Source organism: Natrix helvetica (assembly GCF_964273705.1).
Source record: "Natrix helvetica genome assembly, chromosome: 1".
Lineage (NCBI taxonomy): Eukaryota > Metazoa > Chordata > Lepidosauria > Squamata > Natricidae > Natrix > Natrix helvetica.
The window spans coordinates 15,040,467-15,056,117 of record NC_138548.1 but is presented as its reverse complement, the minus strand read 5'-3'; the positions used below and the strand labels follow the sequence as shown (position 1 = coordinate 15,056,117).

General features: G+C 45.5%; 1 protein-coding gene across 4 annotated transcripts in view; it reads right to left on the bottom strand.

Moving 5' to 3' along the window:
- Window positions 1-15,651, bottom strand: part of FKBP8 (FKBP prolyl isomerase 8) — a 28,481-nt gene that overhangs the window by 1,920 nt on the left and 10,910 nt on the right. For all 4 annotated transcript variants that reach the window (XM_081959653.1, XM_081959655.1, XM_081959654.1 and 1 more), the window contains exons 2-8: window positions 10,953-11,251; window positions 8,334-8,503; window positions 6,727-6,815; window positions 5,497-5,714; window positions 4,323-4,495; window positions 3,190-3,267; window positions 1,454-1,591 (exon numbers count right to left, since the gene is read on the bottom strand). In XM_081959653.1, the coding sequence (XP_081815779.1) occupies window positions 1,454-1,591; window positions 3,190-3,267; window positions 4,323-4,495; window positions 5,497-5,714; window positions 6,727-6,815; window positions 8,334-8,503; window positions 10,953-11,223 (1,137 nt within the window). In that variant the 5' untranslated portion in view covers window positions 11,224-11,251. The remainder of the gene's footprint in view (window positions 1-1,453; window positions 1,592-3,189; window positions 3,268-4,322; window positions 4,496-5,496; window positions 5,715-6,726; window positions 6,816-8,333; window positions 8,504-10,952; window positions 11,252-15,651) is intronic.

Here is a 15,651-nt window from a genome sequence, read left to right as displayed (position 1 = left end):
CCACACCTTTTACATCAGGGGGTCCCAACTCCTGGCCCGTGGCTCACTACCGAGGCCGTGGCCCATTAGGAAGTGGGCTGCGCAAGCCCGCCTCTGGCACAAATGGAGTTGCACATACATGCACTCATCTACCACCTGCAGGAAACATCCCCTCCCCTCTCCCCCCCCCCCCCCGGATCGCCGAGCTGGGACCTATGTTTTGCATAACTTTGCATGGCTCTTATGTTTTTGTCCTTATTTTGCTGCTCCAGAGCCCCAACTTGCAAATTTGGGTTTTTCCAACACCACCTTCTCATTTTATTCGCCCAAAATTAAGGTAGGTCCTGTTTGGAGTATGCTCCCTACCAAGCAACCCTTGTTAAAGCATTTTGGGGAAATTCCGCAAATGCTTTCCGACTCCTCAATTAAGAGAGCCACTCTGAGTCCCAGGCCTTGGAATATGGAGATTTTACAATGGAAGAGTGGGAAATAGTCCACCCCACTACCTCTCCCAGAGGCATGCATGGGGATATTTTTCTGATTTTCACCTGATCCGACCCATTATTCAGACACGGGAACTTGAAGCGATGTGGACTTCAATTCCCAGAATTCCTGATGATTGAATGATTTAAATCCTGGGAGGTCCATGGCCACACAAAGGGTATTTAAAGGGGTGTTAGTGGGTGTTAGTGGTGAAGAAAAGGTTAAGAACCATTGCCTTAGACCAGAGGTTAAGAACCATTGCCTTAGACCATGCTGGCTGGGGAATTCTGGGAGTTGAAGTCCACAAGTCTTAAAGTTCCCAAGTTTGGACACCCCTGCCTTAGACCAGGGGTGTCAAACTCAAGACCCACGGGCCAGATCTGGTCCACGGGGTGCTTAGATCTGGCCCGTGCAGCAACCCTGGAAACAACAAAAGACCGGCCTGCGCAGCCTTTGCCAGTGAAAATAGGTTCCTCCTGAGCTCCATTTCCGGCTGCAACGGCTTCCTGAAACCCTCTGCCAGCAAAAACGGAGCTGGGAAGGGCTGGCAGAGAGTTACAGGAGGCCGTCGCAGCCAGAAACGGAGCTCAGGAACTTGTTTTTGCTGGCAGAGCACTCGGGCCGCCACAGGTGCGGACATGAATGACACCAAGCAGGCCACACCCACTCTGGCCACACCCACCCCAGCTCCCTGAGGTCAAATACAACCCTGATGCGGCCCTCAATGAAATCGAGTTTGACACCCCTGCCGTAGACAAACAGGCCCTAACCTGTTCAGCCCTTGAAGGTAGAAAGCAACATCTTACAGTGAGCACGGAAAGCAAGGGGCAATTTTTATAGGCCGCTGCGTCGGCTCTAAGGGCAAAAGACACAAGGGCCTACAGGAGTTTCTACGCCCATCATACAGGTGTTAGTGCCCAAGACATCCAATCCATTTCCCTTTTTCTCCCTACCTCTCTTGCTCAGTGAATACTTCTCTCTGGCCACTTACCCAGGAGGATTTATCTTTGCACTTCGCTGGGGGGCTGCCGGACGCAGGGTTCCCCAGCATCTTGCGGTACATCTCTGCCTCGATGCTCCTTTGGTCAGCGTGCTTCTTGGCCAGTTTCGAGAGCTCGGTGTGAATGGTCTGGAGGCCGACGGAGAACAGAATACGCCATGATTGGGGGTACCGTTAAGAAGGCGAGAGAAGGACACTTCTACATCAGAGTTCCCGGGTTATTTAGTTATTTTATTTATTTAATTTATATCCCGCCTTTATCGTTTTTTATAAACCCTTCAAGGCGGTAAATATAGCTGATTCTCCTTCCTCGTCCTATTTCCCCCACAACAGTGACCCTGTGAAGGTGGGTCAGGCTAAGAAAGAGAGACTGGCCCCAAGTCAACCAACCAGCTTCTCATGCCCAAGGTAGGGCTGGAACTCACAGAACTTAAATTCCTTTTGTGTCCAATCAGACTTGGCCAATAAAGAATTCAGTTCAGTTCAGTTCAGTTCAACTCAACTCAACTCAACAACTCAACTCAACTCAACAACTCAACTCAACTCAACAACTCAACTCAACTCAACAACTCAACTCAACTCAACAACTCAACTCAACTCAACAACTCAACTCAACAACTCAACTCAACTCAACAACTCAACTCAACTCTACTCTACTCTAGTCTACTCTACTCTGGTTTCTAGTCTAGTCCCTTAACCACTAAACCAAGTTGTCTGCTGCAAAGTTGGCCAACACAATTCCAGAAAAACATCTTGTAACATTCCTTGTGGTCTGTTCTGCATAGGTGGCCTTAGAACAGGAGAAGGTCATCTGAGCCAGATTTTGACTATTGCCCTCCCAATGGTGGTGGTGGTGGTGGGTTTAGTTCTGACATTTTCCTTGTCCATCCCAACTGCTTACAGACCTTCTTCCCAAAGATGGTCACAGAGCCACCGTTTGTAAGAGGGAATATGGATAAGGATCTTCTCCAATGTCAGGCCTTCCAAGTGTCTTCTATCACTCCTTGGTGTTCTCTGAGCTTGACAGTTCACTGTCAGTTATTCTTCCCTATATATAAAAGTGTGTGTGTGTGAGTGTGTGTGTTCCAGCATAACTCTGGAACTTGAGCAATTTTAACCAAACTTGGTACACAGATGATTTACTCTCTGGAGAAAAATACTGTGGGGGTAAGACACCCCTAATACCCCTTGGTGTGTGTGTTCTGTTAAAATACAGCCTGTTGTGCCTTAAAATGGATTCTACTGTACTGCCGTAAAATGGTTTCTACTGTACAGCGCAGTGGAGTTGCCAGGGTAACAGCTTCACAATGCTCCACAAGGGGCCCCCTAATGGTAAGGTGGGAAATCCAACATTAGAAATTACGTTTGGTCCGGATATTTCCCTCCCTTTAAATAAAAACCCGGGCAACGCCGGGTTATCAGCTACTTGTATATAAATAGGGGAGCAAACCCAGTTTACTCATCAGCACTGATGATATTACCTAGTACGGTAATGAAATGTCTGCAAGCAAACAACCAAGCTCAGAGACCACCAAGGACTCCACTGTTCAACTCTGAGTTACAGAGATTCTTTTACTGTCCTCTATCAGTCTGGGGTTCATGAAATCACCTTCCCAGCTGGATTTTGACAAGCATAGTCAATGGGGAAGGAGCCTATAGGCTGTTCGGTGCTCATAAGCCGCTGCTTGTTTTCTCTGCCCCAGTTATGATCAGATTCCAAGGCTTACCTTATTTGATGGTTCCAGCTTCAGAGCGGTCTTTAAGATAGGGATGGCCCCACTGTATTCACCTTGCTGTGCCAGAACCTAGATTAGCAGACAAGAGAAAAATGCTGGGCAATCTCTGGTTTAACGCAGCTTTTTGAAAGCCTCTGCCAGACCTATCTGATGGCAACCCTTCAAAGTTACAACAGACCCTCACAAAGCTACTTACCACCCAACTTAGAATGGCCACAAACACACACACGCACGATCATGTGATCGTATTTTGGGTGCTTGGCAACTGGCTCACCTTTACAGCTGTTTGCAGCTTCCTGTTATGATGTGATCACAATTAGTAATGGGTTTTTTTTGTGCCAATTTCCAATACTTACTTCCGGTTTCCGGCAAAAGACACTCATGCAAAAAATGGATTTGCTTAACAACCACTGTGTTTGCTTAACGACTACTGAGTTCATTTAACGACCACCACAAAAGCTCCTGAAATTGCATGTGGTCACGTGGTGACCCACTTAACGACTCCAATGACTTACAATCGTAATCCTGGGTTCAACTCTAGAAAGAGTGCAGAGAAGAGCAACCAAGATGATTAGGGGACTGGAGGCTAAAGCATACGATGAACGGTTGCAGGATCTGGGCATGGCTAGTCTAGTGAGGAGAAGGACCAGGGGAGACATAATAGCAGTCTTCCAATATTTGAGGGGCTGCGACAGAGAGGAAGGGGTCAAGCTATTTGCCAAGGCACCTGAAGGCCAGACAAGGAATAATGGATGGAAACTGAACAAAGAGAGATTCAATCTGAAAATATGGAGAAATTTTATGACAGTGAGAGCAATCAAGGCATAGAACAGAAGTTGCCTTCGGAGGTTATGGGAGCTTCATCACTGGAGGCTTTCAAGAAGAGATTGGACTGCCGTTTGTCAGAAATGGTGTAGGGTCTCCTGCTTGGGAGGGGGGTTGGACTAGATGACCTATAAGGTCCCTTCCAACTCTGTTAATCTGCAATTATGGTTGCAAGTCAAGGATCGCCTGATCTGGAATATAACCTGGGAGGAGGTGCCCAAGTGCTGCCATCCTTTGACGGGCAGTTCCACCAGCCAATCCTTCTCAGACCTTGAGCTCATTGTTAAACCCTCTGTTACCTTTCCCTTTCGGAACAGCGCCTTGATGTTATCTGGCTGTTGCTCCAACACTTGATTGCAGGATCGCAGGGCAGCCTCAAAATGGTCCAGCTTAAGATGGGACGCTGCTAAATTATTCAAACATTTTATCTTCACTTCCACCAGCTCTGCCTCTTCTTCCTCACTGAAATCCACTGCAGGGAGAGAAACGAAACAAGAGTTAGGACTGGGGAAAAGCCTGTGATTCAAGACAGGGGGAAAGACTCAGATTCACTGAACAGTCCTGTTACTCACTTGACAACTGCGGTGATTCACTAAACAACTGGGGCAAGAAAGGTTGTAAAATGGGGCAAAACTCACTTCACGAATGTCTCACTTAACAACAGAAATTTTGGGCTGAATTGTGGTCGTAGGTCAAGGACTGCCTGTATCTATAGTACCCGCTTCATTTTGTAGAGTTCAAGAGGCATTTTTTAAAAATAAGGATTGCGCTGCTAGTTCTCAACTATTGAGCAGCACTTTGGTACAAAACAAATTGCTCCTTGTTCTGACCGAGGCTTTCCAAGAGCATGAAGGAAACTCCTGGTCCCGACAAAAAACCCTTTTATTAACTGACAATGAATTCTGCTCATTCACATCCGGCAAACTCTTTCAAGGGAGGATTTACAGTCACAGACCTTATCTGGCTTGGAGAACTGACAGGCCGATATCTGCAATACTTGGCAAGGAGTCTCGGAGAGTCACAAACCAATTAAGCGAACTAATTGTCTCCTGCAAACTCCACTCCCCTTTCACTCCTCTTTTATTTCCTCTGGGAGGGGCCATTCATTATCCACCTGTGGCCTTACTCCCAAGACAACACCTGTTCTTTAGCTGTTCCCTTCATCTGGCAACTCTGCGCATGCGCACACTGGGAACAGGCTCCAACTGTTCGTCTGCCTCACTGATGTCTGACTCCGAAGGCAGCTGATAACTGTCAGATGGCCCTGGCCCCCTCTCTGCCTCTGACACAGAGCCCTCATCAGAGCCTTCCCCAGACTCCAGGACTGGCCCATGTTCCTCCCTAACCTCCTCACTGTACGAATCTACTGCTAGGTCCACTGGCTGCTGGTGGGCCACAACACTCCCCTAGGCGGACCTCTGGGTAGAAGCCAGGCTTCCTGGGGGGCTGAGGGGGGAGGGGGGAATCAGATACCTTTAGTATTGGAGTTGATGACCTTGAGAGCAATTTCATAGGAGTGGGCAGCCAGAACGTAATTTGTTCGCTGGTAGTGAAAATTGCCGCGTTCTCTCTTCCGATTAGCCAGTGAGACTTTCTCTTTCCCGCTGAGGAGTTCCCAATCGGGAGCATCCTTGGCTGTCAACAATTCCACCTCGAGAGTTAAGGAAGCAGTGGGAGGAATGTCGGGAATCCTGTTCGGAAGAAATCAACAGATGCATTCAGATCAGGTGAGACCCAAGGTTCAATCAACGCATCGTTCTGTTGCCAAGAATGGTCCATTTCATTGAGCCACTAAGTTCACTAAATTTCTCAACCTTTGCAACGTGTGCAGACTTCAACTCCCAGAATTCTCCAGCCTATTCTGGGAGTTGGAAGTTCAACAAGCCTTAAAAGTTGTAAAGGCTGATAAACATTGTACGAGACCAAAATCTCCTAAAACTGTGCACGTTTATGGATTCGAGAGATAAAATGTGTGTTGTGTCGCAGAGCATGTGGGCGCCCACACAGATGATCTGATGGAAACATTAAAGCAGCTAAGCTAGGAGTATCAAACAGACAATTCCATGAAGGATTTCAAGGTTAACTCATCCTTCCTTCCTTCCAAGGTGTGTAAAACGAGGACCCAGACTGTTGGGGGGGCAATAGGCTGGCTCTGTAAACCACTTAGAGAGGGTCTGTAAAAGCACTGTGAAGCGGTATATAAGTCCGTGTGCTGTTGCTATTTCTTCCCAATACTTCATAGGTCAATTGCTGAAGCAGAAGCTCCATTTCTGACCTTCGTGGCTGGACTGATCCAAGTATTATGGGCTAGGTTAAGTCGAAAGGATTGTTACCAAGAACCTGTGTCCAACAAAGTACCTCCAGGATGTTCCACAGGTAGAGTCCAAAGACTCCACCCTCTGTTGCCTCTTAATGCTCCTGTTTTCTGAAGTGGGCTGCTTCTACGCATGAGGTGGTAAGCAGAAGATCTATTTAATCCTCTTTAGAACAACACAAGTGGATCAGAGATCCACCTAGCCCAACTTTTAGCTAACAAAAAAACAAACAAACATTATTGTTTAAGGAGCAATAACTCTTTCTGGATTTTCTGTCTGCCAGCTGGAAATTCAGAGAGACTTCCTCCAAATAGATACTCCCTGTAACTAGCTGTTAAAACCCCCCATTCTTGCCAATAACACAGCTTCTGTCCACTTCCTCATGTACCTCCCATATGGGCCGAAGCAGTATTTCCAATCTGAAGTGATGAGTGCTGTCTCCCCCATCTCCATCAGCTGCACGCAGAGATCCAAGGCCTGTGAAGAGGAAGGGGGGAGAAAAGGAAAATTATTTGGGGAGCAAGGAAGGTGTGCGGGCAAGACAAATGGTCAGACATCCCATTTGAACAGTGTGTCAGGGGAAGATTTCACCCTGAACTAAATGAGGCTTAGACCATGGCTTTTCCAAACAGGCATATTCTTCAAGAAGCGAAAATTAAAATAAAACCCGAGAACGTGTTCTAATAAAAAACAAACTTTTAATATGAAAATAAAATGAAAATAGAAATAAAACAAATCTATCTAATATTGGCAAGAGTAAATGTTGTCTCCCAGCTTCCTGGCAGACGAACAAAGATCAAAAGGGAAGAAGTCTCAGGAATGTGTGATGTATATAAACATGTTAAGCATGCGCAATAAATCATTGCTGATAAAAACTTATGACCTGCGCAGTAACTCTTTCAGTTCAGCTAGCAAACAAATTAACGTAGTGACACAGTGTTTCCCAACCTTCACACATTGGAAATGTGTGGTCTTCAACTCCCAGAGTTCCCTAACCAGCATGGCTGATTGGGGAATTCTGGGAGTTGAAGTCCACACATCTTAAAAGTTGCCAGGGTTGAGTAAAGACTTGGTGCTTACAGTATCTATCATCCTTGGTTCCTGTTTATTTGCTGCTTATAACAATTCAGGACATCAGCTCCCAATTCCTTCTCAAAAGGAATCTTCCCAGAATCCCTATGGATGGAGCTGCAGTCCTTCAACTAAAGGCTATATAGTAAAAGTGAGGATGATGGTAACTTTTTCAAACCCAATATAAGAAAAGTGATTCCAACCTTCCATTCTCTCTGGCTTGCCTTTAAATATCGAAAGGTAAAAGTTTTCCCAATCCACATCATGTCCATCCCCAGAGGGCAGGGCTCATCTCCGTTTCTTAGACGAGGGAATCAACATTGTATGAAGACCCTTTCCATGGTCATGTGGCCAGCAGGATTATACGCCGAGGCGCATGGAACTCTTTTACCTTGTTTCCCCCAAAATAAGACCTCCCTGGATAATAAGCCCAATCGGGCCTTTTGAGCGCAAGCGCTAAAATAAGCACTCCCCAAAAATATTGCAACACAGCAGCAGCCATGAGGTGACCACACTTGCTGCCTCCTGCACCTCAAAAATAAGACCTCTCCAAAAATAAGGTCAAACACTTATTTTGGGGGGTCAAAAGAAAATAAGATCCTGTCTTATTTTCGGGGAAACACGGTACCTTCCCACCAAAGTGCTACCTATGTATCTACTCACATTTGCATGTTTTTGAACTGCTAGGTGGGCAGGAGCTGGGGCAAGGAACAGGAGCTCACCCTGTTGCATAGCACTCAGATCTCCAACCTGGGCTGCCTGCTTTGCAGCTGGCAAGCTAAGCATGTTTAACTGCTGACCCCCTTTAAATATCTACTCCACAGGGAAAGAAGTTTCTAGTCCCCATTTTTTTCCCTTGGCTAGAGGGACAGTGGGAGTGCCTATGGCTGGTCACGACAATGACAGACCAAGGCAGACACGCACCTGGATGTAATCACAATCCCCCAGGGTCAAAGTGAGTCTGGAGTTCTCCTCCACCACTGTACCATCCTCCAGCATTGCTTTAAACCGGATGGTCACATCCTGGCCCTTGACTGGGCGGGTCTCCTGACCTTGCCCTGGTAAGAGGACTTTCTTCTTCAGTAAGCCATTCCCTGGAGATGAGATTGAGAGAAGAGTAACTTGTTAGAATCCTCAACTTAGAGGTACAAGTAGTTCTTGACTTACAACCCGAACTAAGACCTGTTGTGGTCTGCCAGTGGAGCTGGCAGAAGATTCGGACAGTAAGGAGGTTGGGGAGGAACATGGGCCAGTCCTGGAGTCTGGGGAAGGCTCTGATGAGGGCTCTGTGTTGGAGGCAGAGTGGGGGCCAGGGCCGTCTGACAGTTATCAGCTACCTTCAGAGTCAGGCATCAGTGAAGCAGATGAACAGCTGGAGCCTGTTCCCAGTGTGCGCAGGCACAGAGTTGCCAGACGAAGGGAACAGCTAAAGACCAGGGGTCGACTTGGGAGTAAGGCCATAGGTGAACTATGAATGGCCCCTCCCAGAAGGAAATAAAAGAGCAAAAGGGGAGTGGAGTTTGCAGGAGACAATTAGTTCACTTAATAGGTTCGTGACTCTCCAAGACTCCTTACCAAGTTTTGCAGCTATCGGCCTGGCAGCTCTCCAAGCCAGATAAGGTCTGTGACTGTAAATCCTCCCTTGAAAGGCTTTGCTGGATGTGAATGAGCAGAATTCACAGTTAGTTAATAAAAGGGTTTTTTGTCGGGACAAGGAGTCTGCTTCGTGCTCTTGGGAAGCCTCGGTCAGAACAAGGAGCAATTTGCTTTATACCAAAGTGCTGCTCAATAGTTGAGAACTAGCAGCGTAATCCTTATTTTTAAAAAATGCCTCTTGAACTCTACAAAATGGAGCGGGTACTATAGATACAGGCAGTCCTTGACCTACGACCACAATTCAGCCCAAAATTTCTGTTGTTAAGTGAGACATTCGTGAAGTGAGTTTTGCCCCATTTTACAACCTTTCTTGCCCCAGTTGTTTAGTGAATCACCGCAGTTGTCAAGTGAGTAACAGGACTGTTCAGTGAATCTGAGTCCTTCCCCCTGTCTTGAATCACAGGCTTTTCCCCAGTCCTAACTCTTGTTTCGTTTCTCTCCCTGCAGTGGATTTCAGTGAGGAAGAAGAGGCAGAGCTGGTGGTTGCTAAATGAGTTGTACCCAATTTTACAATTTCCCCCCCGTGGTTGTTAAGCGAATCACTGCAGTTAAATGACCCACGTGGCTGCTAAGTGAATCCAGCTTTCCCCATTGACTTTGCTTGTCAGATGCCAGCTAGGAAGGTGGCAAATAGCGATCACATGACCACAGAATGCTGCAACCCTCCTAAATACAAAACTCCCAAATTTTGATCCACATGACTGTGGAAATGCTGCTGTGACGGTCGTAAGTTCAAGGAACAGTTGTCAGTCACTTTTTTGAGTGCTGTTGTAACTTTGAGCTAACAAGTGGTTGTTAAGTTGAGGATTACAAATACCATATTTTTCGGACTATAAGACACACCGGTATATAAGACTTTGAAGAGGTAAGTATTTTGAAGAGGTATGAAAAAAAAGTTTCTGTCCTTCCTGGCCCCCAGGAGCACTCTGCAGGCTTCAGCAAGGCTGGGGAAAAGCAAAAATGCTCCCATTTTTGTGAAAAATGGGCGGAAAACGGGCCATTTTTCGCAAAAACAGAGGCATTTTTGCCTTCCCTCAGCCCTCCTGAAGCCTGCAGTGTGTTTCTGGGGGCTGGGAGAAGGCAAAAATGCCTCCGTTTTTGCTAAAAGCAGGTAGTTTTTTGCAAAAATGGGATGTGGGGGCGGGGCTTCAGGAGACCAAAAATGGCTATATTTGGTGTATAAGATGCACCAACATTTCCACGCTCTTTTAGGGGGGGGAAGGTGCGTCTTATACTCTGAAAAATACAGTATGTAGAACAGAAAGATATCCTTAATAAAGACTATAAGTCCCACGGTACCTGCTCTGAGAATTCTGAATCCCATCACATCCGCAGAGAAGGAGTTTGATACAAATCTAGAGGTACCTGCCCCAAGGAACATACAATACAGGTAGTCCTCAATTTACAACCAGATCCTTAAAAACTGTCCAAAGCAATAATGGACCTCCCTGAAGATACTTACAAGACAGCTCCAAAGTCCCAATGGTGTTTCCCCCATCCTGAAGTCACATGGCTTCATATATATATATGGCTGTTTGCAGCATCCCCTCGTCACATGATCGCATTTTACAAGGGCTTTGCTGAAAAAACAGCATTTACTTCTGATTTTCAGCAAAAACAGCCCGTCGTGAAGCATCGGCTTGCTTAACGACTGCGGCGTTGGTTTAACATGGGTGAGCCAATTTACGATTATCACGACTTACGACTGTGATGTGCAGGCTCCATTATGGTCCTACGTCGAGGACTACCTGTACATGCCAGATGGTGTGGGGTAGGGCGTGTGAATAAAGATGGGCCATAAATGCAGTGACGGTTCTTCCCCAACACCTAGAATAGGACCCAGGGAACATGGGGGACTAGAAAAGCAGCAGAGAGCTATGGTACCACCTAAAACATCAAGCCATTCCTGGCTCGCCTCTGACTCTTCCTTAGACAGATGTCCCATTTTCGTTTCTTGGTTGTCTTTTTTGGCAGAGCTGGTTGGGACATCCTCCAGCGGTGGGAGACCACTTAAATCCCCGTCATCTGTACTATCCAGGACTTCAAAATCTTCCCCGTTGTCAATCATGGAAGCCTGGGTGGCTGCCAGTTCAGATGAGGTCAGGTCGACTAGACTGGTGCCTGCCCAGTCGTCCAGGTCTTCCCCTCCAGAAGCCATGGCGCCGGTGCGCTTCTGATCAGCTGAACTGCAAGAAGGTGGGACAGAGAAAGAAATCAAGAGTAAGGTTCTACATTTAGGCATCAAATGCACAGGTACAGTATAGGTGGTACCTTGCTCAATAACAGTAACTGTGAGAAGGATCTTGGAGTCCTAGTGGACAACCATTTAAATAAGAGCCAGCCGTGTGCAGCAGCTGCCAAAAAAGCCAACACAGTTCTAGGCTGCATCAACAGAGGGATAGAATCAAGATCATGTGATGTGTTAATACCACTTTATAATGCCTTGGTAAGGCCACACTTGGAATACGGCATTCAGTTTGGTCGCCACGATGTAAAAAAGATGTTGAGACTCTGGAAAGAGTGCAGAGAAGAGCAACAAAGATGATTAGGGGACTGGAGACTAAAACATATGAAGAACGGTTGCAGGAACTGGGTATGTTTAATTTAAGAGAAAGAAGGACTAGGGGAGACATGATAGCAGTCTTCCAATATCTCAGGGGTTGCCACAAAGAAGAGGGAGTCAAACTATTCTCCAAGGCACCTGAGGGTAGAACAAGAAACAATGGGTGGAAACCAAGGAAAAAAGCAATTTAGAACTAAGGAGAAATTTCCTGACAGTTAGATCAATTAATCAATGGAACAACTGGAAGTTGTGAATGCTCCAACATTGGAAGTTTTTAAGAAGATGTTGGATAACCATTTGTCTGTAGTGGTGTAGGGTTTCCTGCCTAAGCAGGGGGTTGGACTAGAAGACCTCCAAGATCCCTTGCAACTATTCTATTCTATTCCTATTCTATTGAGGACACTTAGCCGAGTTTTTTGATTCTTTGCTCCAGTTGCAGGAAATCCACCTCCCATTCTTAACATGCGTGAATAATTGCACACATTTCTGGGGTCCTTGGTGCTTTCTAAGCTTGGTTGTTTTCTTGCAGACTGTTTCATTACCAAACTAGGTGACATCATCTGTGAGCTGATGATGTTACCTAGTTTGGTAATGAAATATCTGCAAGAAAACCACCAAGCTCAGAGAGCACCAAGGACCTGTGGATCAGTGGAACAGAAGTTGCCTCCAGAAGTTGTGAATGCCCCAACACTGGAAGTCTTTAAGAAGATGTTGGATAGCCATTTGCCTGAAACGGTATAGGGCAGCGATGGCGAACCTTTTTTGGCTCGCGTGCCATAAGTGAGGGGAGCGCAGGGGGGTCGTGTGCAGGCGTGCCGCACCCATAATGCAATGCGTGACCCCCCAGTGCGCATGCGTGCACTACAGGTGCGACCCCCCCATTTTTGCATGCTTTTTTCGCCTTCCCCAGACCCCAGAGGCTTTATAGGAGCATGGGGAGAACGAAAACAGCTTCCCCTGCCCCCCCGGAAGCCCTTCGGGGGCTTCAGGAACCTTCAGGAGGCTTTCCTGAAGCCTTTGGAGCGCTCAAAACAACCCTCCGAGCAAACAGGAAGTCCATTCCGGTTTGCCCGTAGGGCCAGTTTTTTGCGCTCCGGGGGCTTCAGGGAAGCTCATGAAGCCTCCGGAGAGCCTCTGGGGGGGGGGGAGGGGCTCTTTTCGCCCTCCCCAGGTTCCTACAAAGCCTCTGGAGCCTGGGGAGGGCAAAAAATTGCTTTAAAAAAGGGTGAGCTCAGCTGGCCAGCGCACGCATTCATGCTGGCCAGCTCACAGGGCAGCGCCTCGCGTGCCGTGACAAATGGCTCCGCGTGCCACCTGTTGCACGCGTGCCATAGGTTCGCCATCACTGGTATAGGGTTTCCTGCCTAGGCAGGGGGTTGGACTAGAAGGCCTCCAAGGTCCCTTCCAACTCTACTATTGTATTGTATAACCCCACAGTTCGATCCTGAGCTACAAATATTTCCTTCTATCAATCTTTCCTTTATTTATAAAAGAAATAAAATACAAATGCCAATAGCTATTCAGAACACATGCCACGAAATCCAGGAATTTTCTAAAAGGACCCTCAATGAAGAATAGATCTACTGGATTGTCAGCTCAACATCCTCTTTCAAGTTTCAGGGAATCTACACTGCAGAAAAATTGTTATTTTATATAAACTATTTTTGTCTTCCTTCTCCCTCAAGCCCCCCCCCAAATAAAGAAGCATCCAAGCACACAACTAACAAAAAACATGTTCATTTAATGAACAATGAAAATTTGATGAGAAGATTTAAATGTACTAATGCTATTAATTAAAACATTAATTCAAAAGGGTGAAAATTACTCAGGAAACTAATTAAACTAGCTAAAGATATGGGAAGAAAATACAACATTTGCTCTGCAACTGAAAATTGTGTGTGTGTGTGTGTCTGACAACTCAGATAGAGAGGAATTTCATAAAATGTGATCAGCTACCCAAAAACTCTCCTGGCCCCAGAGATAAGGAAAACCCACCCCTTCGCTTGCAGTTGTTCTCCAGCAGACGGAGTGAAACAAGAGACATGCAGCCATTATGTTGATTGCTAACAATGCATTTACTGTATCTCCTGTTGTGAAATTCACTCATCCTTATTAATTAATTGATTACATTTATAGGCCGCCCATTTTACCTCAAGGTAACTATTACAAATCGTATACCGGCACATCTTATGATCTGGAGTTCCACAAGCTAAGAAACTCCTTTGACAAGCTACCCATCCCTGCCCTGACCCAAATTCCATTACAAGTATCTTTCCGATGTGCTATTTGGCCGATACGTGAGGTAAGAAACTGAATACTCTATGGTGTGAACAAAGAGCACAGCAACAGCGTAATATTTTACTGTATTTCTGCATAAATGAGTAAGTGTGGTCCTATATAAAATAACGAACACAAACGTTTGCAATCTGAAAGCTGTCACAAAAGAGAGGCCAATGGGAGGTAATGCTTACAGTAATCGCCCATGTGGTTCTATAACATGATCTTGCTTCTGGTTTTAATATCCTTTTTACCGCTTTATGGCTATCAAAGTATAGATGGGAGGTAAGAAGAGAGGAAGGGAGGGAGGGAGGGAGGAAGTGAAGTGAAGTGGAGGAGAGGAAGGAAGGAAGGAAGGAAAGAAAGAAAGAAAAAAAGAAAAAGAAAGGAAGGAAGGGGGAGAAAGGAAGGAAGGGGAAGGAGAAGAGAGGAAAGGAAAGGAGACAGGCAGCTCACAGCTTTAAAACCTATGTAAAAAAATGTAGTAGAGATTGAGCTTCAAAGCAAACATTCCTTAAAATCTGAACAATTTGATAATTGCTGGTGCATCCAAACAAATGATTAAAATCGAATCCTGGTTTCAAACTTCAATAGTTAGAGATATTGAAATTACTAACAACAGAAACAACACTGTATACTGCCGCAGAAGCGGTACTAATACAATATATTTTCTCTGCTTTCTCCCTCATCACTCTAGGGAAAAATAAACATCCTACATTTATCCCGAGGGAGTTGAAATTACAGTGACCTCAGCAACTCCTCTGAACTCCAAATCTGTTACCAGTTAGTTTTTATGGGGTGTTTTTGATCAAAGTATTTTGCACATATTTCATCCGTTCTAATATATCAAATAAGACAGAATAAATGACGAAAGCCCAGAAAACCACAAAAGATTTGAAGGAATGAGAGGTAAGGCTACGTAAAGACATGCGTAGGAAGCTACCATGATCTCAGTAGCTGGTTATCTTGGATACCTACAAGCTCACCTAATTAGCAGAACCAGATGCGGGAATAAAGGAAAGGTTACGCACAGCCGGTTATCTTTTAGCCCACTATCTCACCAAGCAAAGGCAGGAGTCAACCTTGGACTGTTTAGCATTCTGGATTCACTAGGGAAGAAATGGGGGAGTAAATCAAAACAATATGCTGTTGCTCTGTGCTTTGCTTGTAAAAAACTATATAAAAGCCAAATAAACTCTGCAAAGGCAGACAGATATTTTGGACACAAACTGCCGTGATTGATTTCTGAAACCTACAAGATTCCATAACCAGAACAGAGATTTGACAAAGTTATGTTTACTTGGCTTATATTTCAGTGTTTCATATGTGTACACACGTACCCAACTGTGTGAATTTTACATTATTTTATATGAATTTTATATACAATTTTATATCATTGCAATGGACCTATTTCAGTGTGTTTCAATCTTGGCAAACATTTATAAGATATGTGGACTTCAACTCCCAGAATTCCCCAGCCAGCATGAATTCTGGGAGTTGGTCTACCCGTATTAAAGTTTGAAAAACCCAGTCAATAAGGAAAGTCAGGTGAACTGAAATGTCGGCTTATAATATGGTCCTAGGAGTATCTACCCAAAAACATAGATGAATTCAGAAAAGCTTGCTTGTTAAACCTGTACAGAATTCATGCTTTACTTATATAAATCAAGGTTGACTCATCCTTCTATGGTTGATAAAATGAGGACCCAAATTGTTGATGGGCAATATGCTGACTCTGTAAACCGC